Raw genomic sequence first — 23,011 nt, forward strand, 5'->3', positions numbered from 1 at the left:
TTCAGTCTATTAGCCTCCGAATGAACCTCTCAAGGCAGCATCATGTAACTAAGAGATCCTCAATGTCCTACTTTCCTCCAACTTCCTTTTGCCAGTGCTGGGCTAGAGATTGTGTGTGTGTGTGTGTGTGTGTGCGCGCGCACGTGCGCGCGCACTCACGTGCTCCTGCTAGAGTGCATGCGGGGGGTGTGCATAAGTGATGATAAACTTGATGATAAGAGGAAGATTTCTTGGCCGGATGCAGTGGCTCACGCCTGTAATCCCAGCACTAGGAGGCTGAAGTGGACGAATTGCCTGAGCCCAGGAGTTCAAGACCAGCCTCCTGGGCAACATGGTGAAACCTGTCTCCACAGAAAATACAAAAATCAGCCAGGTGCAGTGGTGTGCACCTGCAATCCCAGCTACTCAGGAGGCTGAGGTGGGAGGATTGCTTCAGCCTGGGATGTCGAGGCTGCAGTGAGCCATGATAGTGCCACTGTACTGCAGGGTGCTCTTTCTCACACCCTCAGCAGCTCAGGAGAGAATGGCAAGGCCTTCTGCTGGAAGCACATCAAATGCAGAAACTAGGCCAGGCAGTGCCAGACAGTTCCCAGGCCCCACTGCCATCCGAAGCTTACACTTCAGTTCATTTTAGTTGCCTGGGCAACTACCCTGCCTCAAAAGATAATTTCTTACCTGACAGGTAAATGATAGAATCCATGAGTAGACAAAGCAGAAGTCTCCTGACTCTGAATGCCCTGCTTCAGCTATGGCTGCTGTTCCAGAAACATCTTTATGCGTGTGTTTCTGTGTATACTCCTTGTTCCCTTCTCAATCCCCACAGGATGGTGATTAACCAAGTTCCTTGCTAGAGGTCTGAATTATTCTATCCCTTTTTAATATTTGCTGTTTGTGACTTTTTTCTGAATGACTTTACTTTTACCATCCCAACCCTTAATATTCCCTGCAAAGGGTAGGTAAACACTTTTCTGGTATTTTTTTTGTTTACATCATATTTTATTTTATTATAGTCAATAAATATACTTTTATATATGAAATCCTTATAGAATACATATTTTAAGGCACTAAGTCTCAAAAGTGAAGGAGCCTGTTACACTTTGCTCTCTAATTTGAAACATTGAAGCATGAGAGGTAAACCTGCCAATGTATTTTGAGTTTGTAAGCTTACGTTTAATAGAATAAATCAGGTAGCTTCAGAAATCTCAAGGAAGAAAATTAACAGGCTAGAGTCTGAACTAATAATCTTGACATGGTTTGATTATCACTTGGGTTATTCTGATTACTCATTTACCTTTTTGTTTACGAATCTAAACTGACAAGTCCACCTTTAGAGGTACAATAGAGCTATTAACTGATGAGACACATCTACTCATTCTCTATAACTCTGGACATCACATCTTGCTTTAAAATGCAAATCGTTCATGTCTTGAGCCTCTTACTGAGCAGTGAATGTGTATCTGCGCACATTCCATTTCTCTTTCTGCTGGGATTTTCTCTGGAGTCAGTGGTGCTGTCCCTAAGCAGTTCTACGTGGGCTTCTTTCAGCATCTGCAAGACAGGCACACAAAGCTCCAGTGGGCATCCACCTCTAATCCCAACCAGCCTCCACAGGACTGACTTAACAAGCCCACACACAAACAAAGGACATAGGGAAACCAAACAAAACAACACTGCTTGCTCCTTTCTAACCCTCTCCTCAGTGTCTTCAATAGACATTTAAAATGTGATGTCAACAGAAAATCTGGGACTGCGAGTCAACTTTTCATAAAATGTGTGCCAACTTTGCTAACCCTAAAGTGGGATTTCTTGTGCTGAACACTTTTGTTTCATTTTGTTTTTTTGCAGGACTCTTTTTAATGCTTGGGGAACCAGCAGTTACAGCTGCAATTCTGTCTTAGACTTGATAAACTATTCTTGACATCAAAGAATAATTGATTCCTTTAATTGGTTTGTGTTGTTAGACGAGACAGAAGCCATGCTGTTAGCAAATCACTCGCTCTCCTTCAAACAGCCTGATGATTTTAATCATGAAAAAAGACTTTGCTGACTCCACTGGATGTGCCGGCAGGCTTGAGGCACTGGGTGTTCCTTTATGCATCTAACTCATAAACAAATAACAAATTATGCAACAAAGCCTCTCAAGTTATTGCCTTTCTGTTTCCCAGTCCAGGGTGCTCTTTCTCACACCCTCGGCAGCTCAGCAGAGAATGGCAAGGCCCTCTCCTGGAAGCACATCAAATGCAGAAACTAGGCCAGGCAGTGCCAGACAGTTCCCAGGCCCCACTGCCATTCGAAGCTTACACTTTAGTTCATTTTAGAACCGAACTCTGGCACTTCAGAACCTCCCTGCTAATGCTTCTGCTGATTGTAAAGGCAGTGTTTGAGAATCGGAGGCAGTCTCAGGCAGCCCTCAAGAAAAACAGGAAGGAACTTAGGCGGTTTGAATCCTCCCTCTATATTTTGTAGGCCATCTTTGCAGGCCCACGAGGCTGTTTTTGGTATGGGAATGATCCTGTAAGAATGGTTCTTTGGCTTTAGTCCTGTCAAATGATGTGACACTTGCTGTGGAAATTTAATTGTGCACTCAAAATTGCAACAATAAGCCAACCTAATACAGGCTGGTATTGTTCTAATGGTCATTGCACAATTTTTTGAAAATTTGTATTCCCTTTTTAAACATTCCCCCAATTTTAAACTTTCCCCCTAAAAATAAAGTAGCTGACTCTTACCTTTGTTTTGCATGGAATATTCTCAGAGGTCACACTTTCACTTTTGGTTCCCGTGGCTTCTTCTAAAACTAAATCAAGGAAGGTATTATGGAGAAGACATAACATAAAATAACATAAAAACCTAAGAAAAAAATCTCTTTGGTATCTTAGCAATACCTTTAATGAAGAATAGAAGGAAATATTATGTGCTAAAAAAATGGGCTGGGCGCGGTGGCTCATGCCTGTCATCCCAGCACTTTGGGAGGCCGAGGCAGGCAGATCACAAGGTCAGGAGTTCGAGATCAGCCTGGCCAATATGGTGAAACCCCATCTCTACTAAAAATACAAAAATAACCCAGACTTGGTGGCATGCGCCTATAGTCCCAGCTACTTGGGAGGCTGAGGCAGAAGAATCACCTGAATCCGGGAGGCAGAGGTTGCAGTGAGCTGACATCACGCCACCGCACTCCAGCCTGGGTGACAGAGCAAGACTCTATCTCAAAAAAAAAAAAAAAAAAAAAAAAGAAAAGAAAAAGAAAAAGAAAAAAAAAGTCACTGTTAAAATCACTTTAAGATTTTTTTTGTAGTATTTTACCATTATCATTTATAGGTGGCACTAAGCCCATTTTACCTATTTGTCATTCACTTTATTCAAAGGAAGTTCTTCTGGTCCACTATTAAGAACACTCAAGCTCTGAGTTGATGCAGACGTAGAGTGACAGATTGTCCCAAGCCACACTCTGTCTTGTACCCTGCCCTATGGGATCAAAGGACACACCTGCTTGTGAGGAATGCTTGCCAGGTCTGGATGTGAGCATGCACTCTGAGTCCAAAGACAGTGACCGTATTTTTAATAACTTTGGTGGACTCTCAAGTTTCCAAACATTCACTATTCACTATCTGTTTTGTATGCTATATGGATTCCTATCTTCTCAGTTTTACTCTAAAAGCTGAGTAAAGAAGTTGAATCTTTTTTTTTTTTTTTTTTGAGAGACAGGGTCTTATTCTGTCACCCAGGCTGAAGTGTAGTGGTGCAGCTCACTGCAACCTCCACCTTGCAGGCTCAAGTGATACTCTCACCTCAGCCAAATCCCAAGTAGCTGGGGCTACAGGCGCATGCACCACCATGTCCAGCTAATTTTTGTATTTTTTTTTTTTTTTAATAGAGACAACCTTTCACCATGTTGCCCAGGTTGGTCTCCAGCTCCTGAGTGATCCTGATCTCAACTCAAGCGATCTGCCTACTTTGGCCTCGGGGATCTTATAGGCATGTGCTGCCATGCCACCCTGAATTGTGAAAATATAACTAAAGCAAAAACAACAATACCTATCATTTGTATCATGCTTTATGCTATTCAACATGGTTTTACAGTACTAATTTACTTTCTAATCCAATGTATGTTCATAACAAAGAAATAAATTAACCTAGTTGCATAATATAGGTAAACAAAAGATACATTTTTATGATAGACAATGGGCATGGTAGCACACTCCTGTAGTCCCAGCTACTCAGGTGGCTAAGGGAGGAGAATTGCTTGAACCTGGGAGGCAGAGGTTGCAGTGAGCCAAGATCCCACCACTGCACTCCAGCCTGGGTGACAGAGCAAGACTCTGTCTCAGAAAATAAATAGATAAAAATTAAAAAATAAAAGTTAAAAATGCAAAGTTAGGCTGGATGCGGTGACTTACATCTGTAATCCTAGCACTTTGGGACGTTGAGGCGGGTGGATCGCCTGAGGTCAGGAGTTCGATACCAACCTGGCCAACACAGTAAAACCCCATCTCTACTAAAAATACAGAAATTAGCCAGGCATGGTGGTGGGTGCCTGTAATCCCAGACACCCAGGTGGCTGAGGCAGGAGAATCACTGAAACCCGGGAGGCGGAGGCTGCAGTGAGCTGAGATCACAACACTACACTCCAGCCTGGACAACAGAGTGAGACTCAGTCTCAAAAAAAATTAAAAAATAAAAAAACCTTGCAAAGTTAAACGATTCAGCATATAGCAAAGAACTGTCACACTCTAGCCTACATAATTTTTTTTATCAGAAATGTTTCATGTGTTAATGGCACAATGCTGAAATACTCTACACTGTAGTATTTGTGGTGCATGGCACAATGCAGACATGCACTTTTAAATATGCTAGCTAGTCTAGAGTAAAAATAAATGACAAAACAGTATGTTCCTTCAGCAAAAACTTATATTTGGAGTTATATGAGTACAAACTGAAAATTTCAATTTAAGAGTCCATGTGGTTACTTTTTGGTTATCTTTTTCTAGTTCTAAATGGAAAGTTACACATTTATTTCTGCCCTGCCTCACTTCCATCATGAATAACAAGATGCATATGGTCATTATGACTAGGCCAGTGGGTTTGGGAGAGGCAACAAGAAGACATCTTAAAGATCCATGGACCCACCTGTTAGAACCCCATCAAGTTGGTCCACCATGAACTTTGCATCTTCTTCAGTGAAGCACATAGGTGGTTTTATTTTAAGTACATTTCTATGAGGTCCATCGGCACTGAGAAGCACACGTTTTTCTTTCATCCTAATTTGTGTAGGAAATGCATGTGAGTGCGTGCAAAGGATAACTACAATTACTGAAGAATGACGTGAACATAGAGCAGTTTAAGTATTCTGCATTTAAGAATCCCACGTTATAAATAGGATGTATTTTAAACTTTCCTTTTTCAGAGGGATGGGAGGAAGTCAAGCAAGCTTTCAAGTGGGTAGGCATCCTGCAGCCAAGATACCAAACAGGTGGGTGTGGGGGTGAATTACTTGTAGATGATGTGCTGAGCTTCAGCTGTGGCAGGGGTCCTTTTCAGATGGTCCTTCACTAAATCGATTCCAATAAAAAGGCCAATGCCCCTGCGAGAGGTAAAGAAAAACTTGACACACAATCTGTCCAACGCTCCATTGTCACAAAAAGTTAACACATCCCCAAACTTCCATTTAATTTCCAAGTTTAATTCTAACTAATCCAAGATACCAATCTATGTTCACAGTTGTTTCTACTTTTGGAAATAAATTAGTTTTTGTCATCCAGTTTTCTTTTCTCAATTATAAAAGAAAATGGCTTAAAAATAACCCTTTCATGCTATTTAGTTTCTCAGGATGTTAATGATGATAAATGTTAACATATATGTATATGTCAATATTTCATATATATATGAAAAATATCCAGCTTTTCAGAATAGCATTTTAAATAATTTTCAGTAAATTATTTAGAGCTACATTAAGTTCCTTCTTTTCATCTTTTGGGTGCTGACATTATCCTAACTTTATTTAAAAAGTGTAAAAGTCAGGAAAGACATGTACCAAAATGTTTTTTGTTGTTGTTGGTTTATTTATTATAGAAACAAGGTCTTGTTATGTTGCCCAGGCTGGTCTCAAACTCCTGGGCTCAAGCAATCTTCCTGCCTCTGCCTCCCAAGGTGCTGGGATTACAGGTGTGAACCACCACATCCGGCCCTACCCAAATGTTAACAGTGGTGATATCTGGATTCTGGAATAAGAATAATTTTTGCTATCTCTGTTTTTTGGTGTTTTTTAGATTTAGTTTTATGTACTTTATTGCAAACTTACAAGATAAAATATAAGCTATTATTATTATTAGATACAGGATTTCACACTATGACCCAGGCTGGAATGCAGTGGCACAATCTCGGCTAACTGCAACCTCTACCTCCCAGGCTCAAGCGATTCTCATGCCTCAGCCTCTCAAGTAGCTGGGACTACAGGTGTGCGCCACCACACCTGGCTAATTTTTTGTAGTTTTAATAGAGATGGGGTTTCGCCATGTTGCCTAGCTTACAAACTATTATTATTTTGAAAAAAATGAGTAACTACATGACAACTTCATAATGAACATACCTAATATCGCCTATCAAAGCATGTTTAGCCTTCTGTTTTTTCAGTAACTCAGTAAGATAATTCCCTACTCTCGTGGCATTTCCTTGAAGGTCTTCATTTTCAATTATATCCAGGACAGCCAAACCAACAGCACAAGATACTGGATTTCCTCCATACTGTGGAAAAAAAAAAAAAAGACAACAAATGAGAAAGTGTACCAGTTGAATTAGTGGTATTCCCTCATCCATAAGAATTTGGCTCATACATACATAAGTGAAGATATAATTTTAATAAAATGTTCTCTTATAATATTAGCATCTCATATTTAGAATAGAGCATGATTCTATTTATTCAGGATTGAGTGAAAATTCATTCTAAATTATACTCTCCAAGCTGCATAACTGGTATGAAGGACTACCAGGGAATTTATTTGCTCATCCAAACAAAAACCAGACATTATGTTGGGAGTTTAGGATTTCATAGTGTTGCCCAGTGAGGGAAATAGGGGTTTCTGCCCTTGAAGAGCTGAGTAAAAATAGCTAAGCAATGACATGTTCTCCGAATAATTTATGTCCTCAGATTTGAATCTTACTTTTAGATATAACAAGTCCTATTATATATACTGAACAAACTACAATAATTTTTCCAAGCTTAAAGCTTATGGGGATAAAGCAAAGAAATATAATATCCCAAAGATAAAAATGCAGTATCTCTTATGACAGCCATATAACATTCATAGTACTGAGTCACCAAAATACTTTAGAAGTGTTTTGGAAATTTAAGTATGATATGAAACAAAGAAATGAAAATATCATAACCTGTGGAATTTAGCAAGGCAATCATCTATCATTGGAAAAATCAATAAGACTGTTTTAGGACAGGTAAAGATATACAAGCAGAAATACAAGAAGCATTTTGCCAGATAGAATGAAATCTGGTTAGATAAAAGTTTGGCCATACCTAATGCACGTGGGGCTTAAAACCTAGATGACGGGTTGATAGGTGCAGCAAACCACCATGGCACATGTATACCTATGTAACAAACCTGCACATTCTACACATGTATCGCGGAACTTAAAGTAAAATTTACATGTTTTATTAAAACAAGAAAATCTTTGGCCAGAGTTCTGGGTGGTTAGCCGACAATACTGAGCTTTATTCTTTACTACATTGTCAAAAAATATAAGAACATGCATTGTTTTTCCTTCTTAGCATTAAAGTTGGAGACCAAAATGTACCGTATTAAAATATTCCATCCCAGAGCTGCTGAAGGCTTCTGCAATTTCTTTGGTTGTTACCACACATGCCACTGGATGGCCGTTGCCCATAGGTTTTCCCATTGTGACGATGTCTGGAACAAAGTCTTCACCATCCATTTGGAAGCTCCAGAAATGTTTCCCAACTCGGCCAAAGCCCACCTGAACTTCATCAGCTATAAACACACCCCCTGCGCCGTGCACATATCTGAAAAGCAAAGCAGCAGTCTAATGCATTCAGGTCACTGAGAGCCCCAAACCCAACCACAAAGATGCAAATTATTGTAGACAAAAAAAAAAAAAATGTTGTTAACCTGAAGAATTAATTTTTGTTAAAAAACATTTCAGTACTCTAAACCCCACATAAATATCATTGATTTTACAATATAATCACATAATTTTTAGATTAGATATATTCCATACCAGTTGGGTTTGTGCTGCTTAAAGTAAGCTATATTGCAGTATTTAAAAAATTTTTTTTAAGAGAGATGGGGTCTCACTCTGTTGCCCAGGCTGGAGTGCAGTGGTAAGATCAAACTCCCTGTAACCTCAAACCCTTGGGCTCAAGCCATCCTCCCACCTCAGCCTGCCCTGCCGAGTAGCTGGAACTACAGGCATGGGCCACTACGCCCAGATAATATTTTTTAAAAAGTTTTGTAGAGAGGGAGTCTTGCTATATTGCCCTGTTATTGAAGGGTATTGAAGTCCTGGCCTCAGGTGATCCTCCTGCCTTGGCCTCCCAAAGTGCTAAGATTATAGGCATGAGCCACAGCACCCAGTCTTATTACAGTATGTTAAGTGGGAAGAGAAAGAATCAAACAAGTAGTTGGTAACAGGGTTAGTCTTCAAATATTTACTAATTGGGAAGGCTTGTGTGATGGTTAATACTGAGTGTCAACTTGATTGGATTGAAGGACACAAAGTATTGATCCTGGCTGTGCCTGTGAGGGTGTTGCCAAAAGAGATTAACATTTGAGTCAGTGGGCTGTGAAAGGCAGACTCACCCTTTATCTGGTGGGCACAATCTAATCAGCTGCCAGCAAATATAAAGCAGGCAGAAAAATGTGAAAATGAGAGACTGGCCCAGCCTCCCAGCCTACATCTTTCTCCCATGCTGGATGCTTCCTGCCCTCAAACATCGTACTCCAGGTTCTTCACTTTTGGGGCTTGAACTGGCTATCATTTCTCCTCAGCTTGCAGACAACCTATTGTGGGACCTTGTGATCAAGTAAGTTAATACTTAATACCCCCATGTGTGTGTGTGTGTATATGTGTGTGTATATGATTATATATATATGATTAGTTCAGTCCCTCTAGTGAACCCTGACTAATACAGATTTGGTACTAGTCAATCAGAGAGGATGCAGGCTGGGGGCTGGAGCAGAGTTCTGAACTCCCGTTGTTGGACCATGTGTTAACCTTGTACATGCTGGATCTTGGGGAAGGCTGAGAGAGCATCCAGGAGTCCTGGGATGGCAGGCGCTCAGGTGTGGCTATTTACCAGCTAATCAGGAATTATTCTAATATCTTAGCAACTAGTATAGCCCTACAGAATTGTCACAGTGTTCTCAGTTTGACCAAGGAGGCCCAAGTCAAGTACATACTTTGCCACTTTCTGGAAGTAGCCTGCTGGAGGAATTATTTGTCCGCCACAACTCTGCATGGATTCAGCAATAAAGGCAGCAATCTATACAAGAGAAGATGGGGTCAAAGTCCATTAGGTCCCCCTACAACCCCCCCAAAAAGAGGATATCTTATAGAGCAGGTTTTTTAAAAAAAATAGCTAGGAATAGACCTGTAGCAAGTGGCAAATTGGCCATTTGATTAAAGAAAAAAGAAAGGGTGTCTATGCTGGAAAAGCAATTGATTTAAAGCATTAACTTCTGAAAATCTAGGGTACCAATAAAGCTACCCTGAAAAACAGAGGAGATGAGAGGGCAACTTCCATTTCTCTATCATTACATGCAGCAGTTTCATTAGGATGAACTGAGTAAGACTGATATTTTTATTAGTCTTTGGTTATGAACCTGTAAAAAGTTACCTAGGTTCCAAGGGCATTGTTGTGATGCCTGTTTCTTAAGCTTGGTGAAGTAAGGCTGCCTGAGGCTGGAATTTGCACCATGGAAATGGGAGGGTGGTTTGTGGCCACACATTATAGTTACTGTGCTGTATTTCTAGGTTTTGCCCTAAACCACGCTTAACTCAACAGTAAGCAGTTAACAATAGGAACTACAGATGAATCATTCTAGAGACTAAGAAAAGAGAAGTAGGAAATAGATAATGTTGAAGGGAAAGCACAAAGAATGTGAGATGAGAAATCAAGAGAACTCCGAATGTGAGATGAGAAATCAAGAGAACTCCGGTTCTAGTTCAGATTACCCCTTAGTAATTGTAAGACCTTGGGTTAAATCCTTCACTTTTTAGATATTTAGTTTCTTAGCTATAAAATGAGGCTGTTGGACTCAAGATTTTTGCTGTACCATTCCAGGACTTTGCAAGCACATCTAATATTCTGAAGCACTGATCTTATATTTGTTCATTGCTTTCAGCACTGCTAATATGATAGCAATAATCCAATAAATGTTGAATGCTAAGTTTTCAAAAAATTATTCAAACCCTCTTTTAGCAGCAAAGAGTCTGTAAGATCTTGTTAATGCAAATTTTTTCCTAAAAGTATTGTTTGCCATTTGTTTAAACAGGTACAGACCACATTTGAAGAGCAAGAGTCTGAAGCTCCCCACAACACATAGAGCTTTATGTCTACCTGCACAGATGTTTCACATAAGAAGATACGAAAAACAAACGGGTTAGCCAAAAAAAAAAAAAAGAAGAAGCAGCAGCAGTTAAGAAATGTGAATGGCTCTCCAGTAATGAAGACAGAAATATCTGAGTTAATTAGAAAAAGAAAAGGCCTCATTTTTATTTCAGTTAAGGTTTTTTTAAATAGCCAAGTCTATGCCATAAGCTAATTTTAAGGCAAAATATTGTCAAGTTGCATTAAAATCTACATAAGTAACCTACAGATGGGCTGAGAATTGAGTATTAAGCTGAAGACAGTAGGGTGAAGACTGAGAAAATGAAAATACTTTTTTCCTGCTCTCAAGGATTTTGTTTCTGTCTTAGAAGTCCAGGCCCAGATCGGAAGAACATTTTCTGCCTTGGCTTACCCAGGTGCAAACCAGCCCCAGGCTCCATGGCTTCAAGAAGGTTGAAGTTCAAGGGAAGCACCAAGGCTCCCTTGTGGGTCTGGAAGTCTGCATTGATCCTGAGGTCCCAGGGCTACTTTGTCTCTTCTCTTCCTTCCCAATATAATGACCCCTACCCCTCTAGACTAGACCCTGCATACCAATGAAAAGGTCAGAATTAGGCCACCAGTTCTGGAACCAGATAGTGGTTGTATTTCCAGGATAAATAAAAGTAGACAGTCTTAGAGGCATGATTGTAATAACGCACTGTTTGAAGTTTGAATCAAGTGAAAACATAACTAGAGAAGAACAGAAAGGGACATTAGATATAATCCTTTTCCATCTCTTCATTGAATCCCAACAGTTCCAATCCCTTTTATAAAAGATGTTGAGATGTTTCCAAAGCTATAAATACAAACCTTCCTTCCACTATTATGAGCATCTTCAATGATTTTCTTCACTTCATCTGCATAAGCACTGGCTGGGTCTGCATGGTCTTCTCTATATTTTCCTCTGTAAGTATCTGGAGTTGGTGCCTGAAAACGTCAAATAATGCAGTTGCTTGTAATTTGCCCTTGCGACAAACCTTAAAAAAAAGGCATTTCCCAGCCGGGTGCAGTGGCTCACACCTGTAATCCCAGCACTTTGGGAGGCTAAGGCGGGCGGATCACGAGGTCAGGAAATCGAGACCATCCTTGTTAATAAGGTGAAACCCCCTCTCTACTAAAAATACAAAAATTAGCCGGGCGTGGTGATGGGCACCTGTAGTCCCAGCTACTCAAGAGACTGAGGCAGGAGAATGGTGTGAATCCGGGAGGCAGTGCTTGCAGTGAGCCGAGATTGCGCCACTGCACTCCAGCCTGGGCAACAGAGCAAGACTCCATCTCAAAAACAACAAAACAAAATAAAACAAAACAAAAAGGCATTTCCCTACAAGAACATGTTAGAATGGTGATCATGTGAACTTAAGATACTTTAGGTTTTTTTGTTCTTTTTTTTCCTTAACATTTCTAAATTCTGTGAAGAACTGACATCTTCGAATTGTGAGCAGAAGCTTGGATTTGCTTCCAGACTGCTATAAATCAAGACTATATCCCTCCTCACATAAATAGAAAATTCAAATCAACAAGTGTGATGATACTATTTTAAAATGTCAGTGAAAGGAAACTGTATTAACTAGTCAGTATTTAAAATGAGCCAACACTGATCAACTATATTACAAATCGTAATCATTCAGAAAACTAGAGTGTGTTAGCACTCACTCCAGATCTTAAAATCTTGAAAGAAAGTATTGATGATTCTCAAGAAATTGGCCAGGCGCGGTGGCTCACGTCTGTAATCTTTGGGAGGCTGAGGTGTGCCAGTCTCTTAAGGTCACGAGTTTGAGACCAGCCTGGCCTACACGATGAAACGCTGTCTCTACAAAAAATACAAAAATTTGCAGGGTTTGGTAGAGTATGCCTGTAATCCCAGCTGCTCTGGAGGCTGAGGCTAAAGAATTGCTTGAACATGGTAGGCGAAGGTTTCAGTGAGCCAAGATCATGCCACTGCACTCCAGCCTGGGTAGCAAAGTGAGACTCTGTCTCAAAAAAAAAAAAAGAAAAAGAAAAAAGGAAATTATGCTGATCCTCAGTTAAGACAAACACACCAAATAAACTTTACTTTTTCAACAACTTGGTTGGTTTCTTTATTTTACTTAATAAAGCTATATAATAATTTAGCATTATTGTACAGAGCAATTTATTTTTTTATTTTTTTCCTTTATTTTTATTTTTTTTTTTTGAGATGGAGTCTCGCTCTGTCACCCGGGTTGGAGTGCAGTGACATGATCTCAGATCACTGCAACCTCCACCTCCTGGGTTCAAGGGATTCTCCTGCCTCAGCCTCCCAAGTTGCTGTGACTACAGGCGCCTGCCACCACACCTGGCTAATTTTTGTACTTTTTAAAAGTAGAGACAGGATTTCGCTATGTTGTCCAGGCTGGTCTTTAATTCCTGATCTCAAGTGATCTGCCTGCCTCGGTCTCCCAAAGTGTTGGAATTACAGGCGTGAGCCACTGTGCCCGGCCAAGAACAATTTAAATACACACTTAGTTCAACTCTGAATTTTGAGTTGGCATTTGTGACAGAAAATATAACTGAAGATTAAGGAGCAAGAAAAATAAAATGATAGCTCTGAACAACTACTAAGCTAATTTGCCTATTGTAATACTCATCAATATATTTTAAATAGATAAATAGATTTTAAATAACATTCTGTCATTATTTAGCCCTTTGACCTTAGCAAGCCACATAACTGCTCTTGATTTTAGTTTATCTTTCATGGTTCATTTAGATGAAAGCATTGGGCCGGATTATCATTAAGCATTCCTCCAGTACTAACATTCTGATTTAGGATTTTAAGACACTTACCACATGTACAAATTCTTTTTTGACATCTTTTCCTTTCTGAAACTTATATGGGCTAATCTCGATTAAGGATGATAGGTGACCATGGTAAGCACTGAAAAGAGAAAAAAAAAACTTTTTTTTAACCAAAATAATTCCAAGAGAGATGTTTTCAAATATACAAAAACCAGTGTTGCATTTCATCCATATGTATCCATTCAGGGAGAATCTCAACACTGGTGCCAGATTTGACTATATGGAATCTGATTTTTCATGGCAAGACTGGCCCTTAATGTGTCCAATTCTTCCTTTACATGTAATAAAACCCACAGAAAGCCAAGCATGTGTCCTCATTGACAATTTCTTTTTCGTTGGGAAAAACTGATGTATTTGGATTATATTGCTAAATGAGATTGTCTAAATGTGAAAAATTGTTTTCTATATCCTCATGCAATACTTTACATGTATGTATTCTTTAAATGTGTTAAAAGAATACATGTTATACTCTAGTAAATTTAAAAACAACTTTATCTCATAGAATGGGCATCTGTTTCTGTTTGGGATGATTTCTAAAGCATGTCCACTTGCAATATTAGGCAAATACTACTTGAGAAGGAAAAGGAGGCCTTTTTAAGAACCAAGATTGAAGCTAGCCATATGCAGAAGAATGAAACTGGACTCCTGCCTTTTACAATATACAAAAATTAACTCAACATGGATTAAAGACTTAAATTTGAGACTTAAAACTGTAAAAATCCTAGAAGAAACCCTAGGAAATACCATTCTGGACCTCAGCCTTGGCAAAGAACTTATGAATAAGTTCCCAAAAGCAATTGGGAAGGGCATGAAATGAGGTGCATATTTAACTTCACCCTCTACATCTGAAGTCAGTGAGTGGGGTGGAGGAGTAGACAAAAATTTAAAAGAAAAAAAAAATCCCTAGGCTGGGCTCGGTGGCTCACGCCTGTAATCCTAGCACTTTGTGGGGCTGAGGAAGGCGGATAACTTAAGGTCAGGAGCTCAAAACCAGCCTGGCTAACATGGTGAAATCCTGTCCTTACTAAAAATATAGAGAAGTTAGTTGGGCATGGAGGAAGGCGCCTGTAATGCCAGCTAACTCCAGAGGCTGAGGCAGGAGAATTGCTTGAACCCGGGAGGCGGAGGTTGCAGTGAGTGGAGATTGCGTCACTGCACTTCAGCCTGGGCGACACAGCGAAACTCCATCTCAAAAAAAAAAAAAAAAAAAAAGTCTAATAAAGATGGAAGTTGCCAGATTTCTTGTTTAAAATGTAATAAATTTATGTTTGAGAGCTAAGATTAGATAGTGACTGTTAATAATTACAGGCTAATGAAAAGCTTTAAATTTTACGTGGCTGCTGGTTTTCTTTAAAATTTGCTCTAAATTGTTATCTTTAAAATTAGTGACTGCGAATAATTGTAATAGTGAAGTGAGTGCTTGAATTTTTTGGAAATTAATTGTATTCTTATTTGGAAAGCAATTTTATTACTTACATGTTACTAGTGGTTCAATAAATAATGTGTGAAAAGTAATCCATGATTCATGCAAACTCCATGAAGCTACATCCCCCTCAGTACCCAAGAGAGCCTCTCCCACTTCCTGGTACTTAGAAGGAATTAAGTATTCCTCTCGATTTAAGCTGGCCTTGATAGCTTAGTACATAATTTTAAAAAACATTGCTCCATATATCTGTCCTCCTTCACGTGTGTTTATGGTACTAGTATGGATAGGATCAATACGATTTTGTCTCTGAAGAATCTTCTTGCTTAGAAACCTTGTGTCCAAGACTTACTGGTCAAGAGTGATCACATCCTGGTGGCCTCTGAACTGCCGAGCCAGGCGTAAGGCTAAGTCGTTGGCTTCGGATCTATTAAGATAACAGAGAGAGAGGACACTGACACAATCTCTTTTTAAAACATTTAGGATGTGCCAGGCACGGTAGCTCACACCTGTAATCCTAGCGCTTTGGGAGGCCAAGGAGGGCCGATTGCCTGAGCTCAGAAGTTAGAAACCAGACTAGGCAACACGGTGAAACCCCGTGTCTACTAAAATACAAAAAATTAGCCAGGCATGGCAGCGTGGGCCTATAGTCTCAGCTACTTGGGAGGCCAAGGCAGGAGAATTGCTTGAACCTGGGAGGTGGAGGTTGCAGTGAGTGGAGATCGCCCCACTGCACTCCAACCTGGGTAACAGAGTGAGACTCCATCTCCAGAACAATAACAACAACAACAACAACAACAAAAACATTTAGGATGTTAATTACCAAAGTTGTAAGATTACATTTATTCAGAAACTTACAAAATAATAAGTTGAAATCCTCTACTTCCTCTATCTTGCCCACCCACTTTACCCTTCTAATGTAAGTTTCCCTAGATGTTTTCAATAAAGAATGAGACATATAGAAGAAACCCAATAAACATTAAGGATATGCTGCCCATTTCAGACTTTAGTTCAGCCACATAGTGACTGAGGACATGAAGAAGCCTTCATTAAACCTGATCTCCACAGGAGGAATGGGAGACTGAGGGCCCATTAGGTTGGCTGCCAACCTATGTCGTATTTACCCAATATTTGACTAGCTTCCTTCTCTATAAAATGAGTATCAAATTTTTTCCTATGTATTTCAGATAATCTAAATATACTACCAAACACAGGAAGAAAATAATAATAAGTGGAATGTTTACTATCTGCTAAACATCATGCTGAGGATTTTGCTTGTATTTATTCTTGTAACAACATAAAAGTACTGCCATCTCCTTTTTAAGGATAAAACAGCCTCAGAGAGGTAAAGTTATCAGAATAAGGTCTCATAGCTAATATGAGGTAGAGCAGGATTCAGACTGAAGACTTTTTTACTTTAAGAATATTTTGTTGGCCAGGCATGGTAGTGGTGGCTCATGCCTGTAATCTTAGCACTTTGGTAGGCCAAGGCAGGAAGATTTCTTGAGGTCAGGAGTTGAAGATCAACCTGACCAACCTAGCGAGACCCTGTCTCCGAAAATAATGAAAATTTTTTTTAAATTAAAAAAAAAGAATATTAGTCTTGGATGGGTGCAGTGGCTCATGTCTGTAATCCTAGCACTTTGGGAGGCTGAGGCAGGCAGATTGCTTGAGCCCACGAGTTTGAGACCAGCCTGGGCAACATGGTGAAACCCCATCTCCACAAAAAACACAAAAATTAGGCCAGGCATAGTGGCTCACCCTATAACCCCAACACTTTGGGAAGCTGAGCCAAGTGTAGTGGTGTGACCCACCACGCTGGATATAAATTTGATTTTAAAATATCTTAATGCAAAGTGAATCACAGAGAGTCATATAATCAAATATTCACAAAATGTCTAATAGTTAATTTTCATATATATTTCTTTCTTTCTTTCTTTCTTTTTTTTTTTTTTGACGGAGTCTCATGCTGTTACCAGGCTGGAGTGCAGTGGCATGATCTTGGTTTACTGCAACCTGACTCCCTGGTTCAAGCAATTCTCCTGCCTCAGCCTCCCAAGTAGCTGAGACTACAAGTGTGCACCACCACGCCAAGCTAATTTTTGTATTTTTAGTACAGACAGGGTTTCACCATGTTGGCCAGGATGGTCTTGATCTCTTGACCTCGTGATCCACCCGCCTTGGCCTCCCAAAGTGCTGGGATTACAGGCATGAGCCACCACCCCCAACCATATTTCATTTTTAAAATAGGAGTTTCTACTATACATTTATATAGCTTCCCCTAATATAATATTGCATTTCAAGCACATATTTAGGCATGCATTTGCAAAAACATACTTCTAGATATCTGCATAATAGTCTATAGAATGGATATACAATGATTTGAATTTACAGAATTTAAAAGTAGGGGCCAGGCACGGTGGCTCACACCTGTAATCCCTGCACTTTGGAAGGCTGAGGTGGGCAGATTGCTTGAGCCCAGGAGTTCAAGAGCAGCCTGGGCAACATAATGAGTCCCTGTCACTAAAAAACAAACAAAACAAAACAAGAAAACTAAGTTAAAAAGTTGAGGCGGCCCAAGGGGCCTGCGTGGGGATGGCCAGCCTGTGGGCGTTGGTGCTGGCCCCAGGGACCCCACGCTGACCCTGAGGTGCTGCTGGTAGCCTCATGCATGGCCTTCCAGGCCAGTGGTGCTCCTTCTGGCTGGGCACGGTTGCTTATGCCTGTAATCCCCGCACTTTGGGAGGCCGAGGCAGGCGGATCACCTGAGGTCAGGAGTTTGAGACCAGCCTGACCAACATGGAGAAACTCCATTTCTACTAAAATACAAAATTAGCTGGGCGCGGTGGCGCATACCTGTAATCCCAGCTACTCAGGAGGCTGTGGCAGGAGAATCCCTTGAACTCGGGAGGTGGAGGTTGCAGTGAGCTGAGATAGTGCCATTACACTTCAGCCTGGGGAAAAAGAGCGAAACTCCATCTCAAAAAATAAATAAATAAATAAATAAATAAATAAATAAATAAATAAATGAAACTTGAAATGTATCTATTTGAGTTTCCCTCTTTTTCCTTTCTTTCTTTCCTTTTTCTTTTCTTTTTTTTTTTTTTTTTTTGAGACGGAGTCTGACTCTGTTGCCCAGGCTGGAGTGCAGTGGCATGATCTTGGCTCACTGCAAGTTCCCCCTCCCGCGTTCATGCCATTCTCCTGCCTCAGCCTCCCGAGTAGCTGGGACCACGGGCACCCATCACCACGCCTGGCTAATTTTTTGTACTTTTAGTAGAGACAGGGTTTCACTGTGTTAATTAGGATGGTCTCAATCTCCTGGCCTCGTGGTCTGCCCTCCTCAGCCTCCCAAACTGTGGGGGTTACAGGTGCGAGCCACTTTTTACAGGCAGGCCTTCTTTCTTTTCTTGTGTTTGTGTTGGGGAAATATGCTCAATTTTCAACAATCAAAAATCTTTAAAAAGTTATAGCTTGTTTAGTAGAGTTATTTCTTGGCTAAAGTTCCTCATACACTCATTGAAAGAATATCTTGGCCTATTGATCCTTTAGCTACTTATTGCACTGCCTGAGGAGGTGAGCATCATTTGACCAGTTTGATTCAGAGTCTTGGAATAAAGTGGGAGAACCAGAAAGGCCAGGTCCCTAATGTGTGATCACTTAGTGAATGGCAAGAAACTCAGCAGACCTTTTTAGACAAGCTCCACCATGAATCAAAAGGAAAGATTTGTGTGAAAGAGTAGACAAAGCTTAGTGGGAATGGGGAGGGGTGGGAAACCATGAAACATACCCTGAATTTGTAAAATAACAAACAGAGAGCTTCTCCGGCAGAGTGGCTGAAAGGCGCTTGGCATACTCAACAATGTTGTCGTGGAGGAATCGAGAATTTGTATTTAGCAGTTCCATCTGTTTCAAGGCAGCTTTGACCACTTCTGGGTGACAGTGTCCCACTAAAGTTTATGAAACAAAAGCCCAACAAGTAAGTTAGAATTCTAAGTGCCTGGGAATAAGAGGAATGATGAAGCAAACAAACAAACAAAAGTTGAGTTCCTTTCTCTTCCATATTTTACTGAGATTTTCCCCGCTAGGACTACTGGCCCACTCAGCACAGGGACTGCAGCCACTGCAATTCCCTAGACAAATATTAAGTGTTCCAAGTCAGTTTTACTCCATGAACATTTCCTTCAAAGCACTGCAAGGACAGGACATTTACCATGGGCAACATTGTTGATGCAGTCCAAGTACTGTTCACCGTTCTCATCAAACATGTACTGCCTCCGGGCTCTCACTATTTTGATGGGATCCGACGCAAAGAAAACTTTGCATGAGGGCCTAGAAATAATCAAAGGAAACACTTTGGTCTGGTAGGACTACTCTCAGTATTTTTCCTTCTCAATGAAGGTCACCATCTGTGGAAAAGTACAATTACATAAAGGAAAGGGAAAGCACAACCTGGATGACATACATTTCTTTTCATCTCATGTAAACCTGGAAACTTTTATGTTAATCCCCCATTCATGACATTGTTCACATTCCTTATGCTTGTTATGTTAAATGTGCCATGATTTGACAGTTTATTAGAGGCACATGAATCCGCTCTCTGATGGTTCTAATCACACAAACCAATAACTACTTTTCCTTTGAGAAATTTTGTTCTATCAGAAAAAAAAAAAAGAAGTTTTTTGGGGGGGCTTAATGTGTCAGAAACTGTTACATATTTTGTAAATATTATTTAATTCTGCCAACAATCCTATGCAATAGAGGTTATTATCATTCTCACTCTCACAGGTGAGGAGACCAAGGCGCAGAGAAATTAAGAAACTGGCTTAAGGTTCCACAGACAGTAAATGAGAAAATCAGAATTTGCAAGTAGGCTGTGTTGTGCCATCGCCCAAGGTAGACATCTCTATTTCCCCTTCAATCTAATGTATAAAGACATGAATAGCTCTGAAAACTAAATACAAATAACCTAGAGTTAAATACTACGAAGTTTTATAGATCATTTTCATTTTCATGTATTTTGAGTGGTACTTGTCCTGTATCAAATGGATTTTCCATTATTAACTAATGAAATTCAATTATGCTTCTAACCACTTAATATGTTTTTTGAGCATAATAAAGTCATCCATACTTTTATTTGGATGAATGTTTGGAGTATACATTTTATCACACAGAAATTTCATAAAGCCTTCTAATCTTGGCTTTATGAATATTTAAGAACTAAAGTTAAATATATTTATTTATTTTGGTGATTTTGTATACACACAAAAAAGCCCTCACACACATTGGAGGTAGTTTTAGTAGTAGAAATATACTAAATTGATATGTAACTGTTTAGAAGGAATTTTGATTATTATGAGCCGTAGGTAACCTCAAATTTTAAAATTGCACAAGGGTGTGTTATATATTGATGCTTTTTCAGCATCATCAGCTGAAATGAAAATAATATTTTATAAGAATTTCTTATTGGTTCAAACTCAGCTGTTTACACCTAAAAGTTAAAATCCAAAAAAAAATCTTTGTTAAGGTTGTGGGCTGAAAGCTGCAGACTTCACATTGCCTTTTTAACACATTTTCCACCTTGCCCGTCAGACTTGAGGTAAAATTCTCCTTCTTCCAGTCAGCCCATGGCTACACTCGTGCTTTTAGAAAATTTGTTCTGCTCATGTCAGAAACTATTAGGCATTCACTGGAATCTAACTATGTAAGATTGAAAACTAACAGAGTGAGTGATTAGAAAAAGTAGGGTAGTGATTGATTAATGGGGGAAGAACTGGACTATTTTGACCCCACTTGGCGGCTGAGAGAGACGGGACTAGTATTCCAAATCACCATCTAGAAACCCCTCCAGTTGGGTGAGGAGCTTCAGTCTGAGAAACTGTCCAGCATTCCTCCGAAGAGGTTGCGGATTGTTTTCCTCCTTGTAACCTCAAGCGCTCTCTCATGCCCACTGGCCCCGCTGCAGTCTTTCATTTCAAGTGAATATTGCAGACGGTTGACTTTACAGTGTTCGGGATCATGAATCATTTATATTTACACTTATCTTTTTAAAAACCACCCACAAAACACTAACATATTAATCTCATCTGCTTGCTCCTGTGAAGTAGAATGTTATTCTTACTTTCATAGAAGAGACAATTAAAGTAATTTGACAGAGGTCACACAGGGAATATGACACCCAACGAGGGCCAGAGCCCCGTCGGTCTTATATGCTCACCATCAGATTAGCAAGTCGTCTGTGACAGGGGCAAGACAAGCAGACTGGGGAGAACACAGCTTGGGAGACCAAGTTGGGTAAGAGGGATCCAAATAAAATCTCTGCTTTTCTAACAGAAGGTGGTTTCAAGTTTTCCATTGGCTAGGTTAACACTTCACCGCTTAACCAAGCATGCAAGAAGAAAAAACTCACTTTAAGTAAAAATTGTCAGAATTAGTTTGTTTGCAGAGCCATCATGAAAACATATTTCTGAGTTCACAGTTTCCAAAAAATTTCGAGTTGGATGGGGGTGGCGGAGCGCTATCTTTCTCCCACCCACCTCCCATCCCTGGAATGGTGTCTGCTAGGGCTATTGGCTGTCATCCACCAACCCCTCTAGCCGGCCGGCAGCCCCCGCTAGTCCGCAGGCTGCAGAGCGAGCCGGGGACTTTCGAGCGGGCAGGGAGCCCAGTGTTCCGGGCTCCAGGAGCGTTTCTGGGAGCCCGCGCGGCCCCTGCAGGTGGAGGCGCACAGGGCGTGTGCACAGGGGCGGCGGGCACGGAGGGCGGCGGTGGCATCGCTGGTTCCCTACCCGGCTTCATCTCTCCAACCTCTGCACTCGTTATTGCCCCCTCTCTGCACTTTCTTCTGGGCCAGGGTGTCCTTACCCGATGTGCTTCTTCCTCAGCGCCAGAGTGTCCCGCTTGCTGTACAGCTCGCACATGGTGGCGGGGTGCAGGGCGTCTGTCCGGTCTGCGCACCTCCTTCGCTAGCCTGGGACTGCCTTGGCGGCCCCGGCCTTCCTCCCGTTATCCCTCGTGGCGTTCTCTTGCCCGGGGCGTCGGAAGTCACTGGTGTCATCAACTAGCTAGGATTATCTCCCTTTTAAGTCTGGCTCTGGCGTTGACCTCCGCCAAGTCCCTCCTCCTCCCCCGCCGGGGCCGCGGGCAGGTCGCCGGGCTAGCAGCTCATTCGCCACCACCCTGTCCTGCCTGGGCGGCTCGGCCCTGCCCGCCCCTATCATTCCTCTAATTCTCCTTTCATTCTCCTAACTTTGCCTCCTTTGCTTTTCCTCCTCCTCTGCCTGCGAATTCCCTCCTTCCCACGTTCTTTCTGTTTCTTTTTAGTGTAGTCTTTTATTTTCTGGTAAAAATTGAGGAGTTAGGCGTTTCCCGGATCAAGACTCACTGCGCAGTCGGATAAAGTAACCTACCATTTACTCAGCACAAGGACGCGTCCTAACGAGAAATAACCCGGACTCAGCCTGTTATCACCATTGGCGGTAATGATGTAGGCAGTGTTTCAAATATCTGCTTTAACAATAATTACACTTCTAATTCTTCTAACTATACAACTTACAAAACACATTCACATGACTTATCTTGTTCAGTCTTCAAAATAACCCTGAGAGATGACCACGAGTGTTAATAAACGGGGAAAGTGAGGTTATTCCTTGTTCTAATGATTACACATCCGCTGGATGCTGAAAACGGGACTCATTCTTAGATTTCTTGACTTCCCTCAAGATGGTCTTCTCACACTGATCATATCTGAAGCTAAACATGTGCACAGGTAGAATCTTAATTAACTGTATCATTAAATCATACATTATTTTAACTAGAAGTCATCTGGTTTAACTTCTCTGCTCTGTAGATGAGAACGATGAGGCACAGGAAAGATGAAGGTTTATTCAAGTTCACACAAACACTTCGTCATTGGGTTAAGGATAGGTCATTTCATTCTCTCTCTTTTGAAAGGGCAGTAGGGAAAGCTTAATTTGTATCTATCAACACATTTGATAAATATTTGCAACTGATCTGTCTCTTGAAAAAAGTTGTTAATATATATTCATGCACTGCAGGAGGAGTAGAATTGGATTGCCTAAGGTAGAAAGAGAAACGGAGTCCTGTGAGAAACACTGTGTTAATTCTAGGTTTTAAGCCAGGCGTGGTGACTCACACCT

The 23,011-nt window shown here is 40.7% G+C and overlaps 1 protein-coding gene across 4 annotated transcripts; it reads right to left on the minus strand.

Annotated features, from left to right (window-relative positions):
- Nucleotides 1–974: 974 nt before the first annotated feature.
- Nucleotides 975–21,935, minus strand: ETNPPL (ethanolamine-phosphate phospho-lyase). Of its 4 annotated transcripts, none has more exons than XM_025385491.1 (13): nt 21,717–21,935; nt 19,066–19,184; nt 18,643–18,784; nt 15,205–15,279; nt 13,418–13,508; nt 11,426–11,542; nt 9,426–9,508; nt 7,804–8,029; nt 6,587–6,741; nt 5,492–5,581; nt 5,128–5,258; nt 2,730–2,797; nt 975–1,548 (listed from the first exon to the last, which is right to left on the minus strand). In XM_025385491.1, exons 1-13 carry the CDS (start codon nt 21,770–21,772, stop codon nt 1,420–1,422), a joined length of 1,482 nt encoding a protein of 493 aa, XP_025241276.1. In that variant the 5' UTR covers nt 21,773–21,935; the 3' UTR covers nt 975–1,419. The 4 variants fall into 4 exon arrangements, with proteins under 4 accessions (XP_025241276.1, XP_025241275.1, XP_025241278.1 ...); XM_025385490.1 differs by having other exon boundaries at nt 18,643–18,802; XM_025385493.1 differs by having other exon boundaries at nt 18,643–18,802; nt 21,070–21,935.
- Between the last annotated feature and the right edge of the window lie 1,076 nt (nt 21,936–23,011).

This window comes from Theropithecus gelada, chromosome 5 (assembly GCF_003255815.1).
Source record: "Theropithecus gelada isolate Dixy chromosome 5, Tgel_1.0, whole genome shotgun sequence".
In the NCBI taxonomy this organism is placed as follows: domain Eukaryota; kingdom Metazoa; phylum Chordata; class Mammalia; order Primates; family Cercopithecidae; genus Theropithecus; species Theropithecus gelada.

Excerpts from the sequence above, each read along its gene's own strand:
- ETNPPL (XM_025385490.1), bottom strand. The coding sequence starts at position 21,772 with ATGTGCGAGCTGTACAGCAAGCGGGACACTCTGGCGCTGAGGAAGAAG. Across the intron at positions 19,185-21,716 it reads CTGAGGAAGAAGCACATCGG|GCCCTCATGCAAAGTTTTCT; the intron begins GTAAGGACACCC and ends GATTATTTCTAG. Across the intron at positions 5,582-6,586 it reads GCTTTGATAGGCGATATTAG|GGGCATTGGCCTTTTTATTG; the intron begins GTATGTTCATTA and ends TACCTCTCGCAG.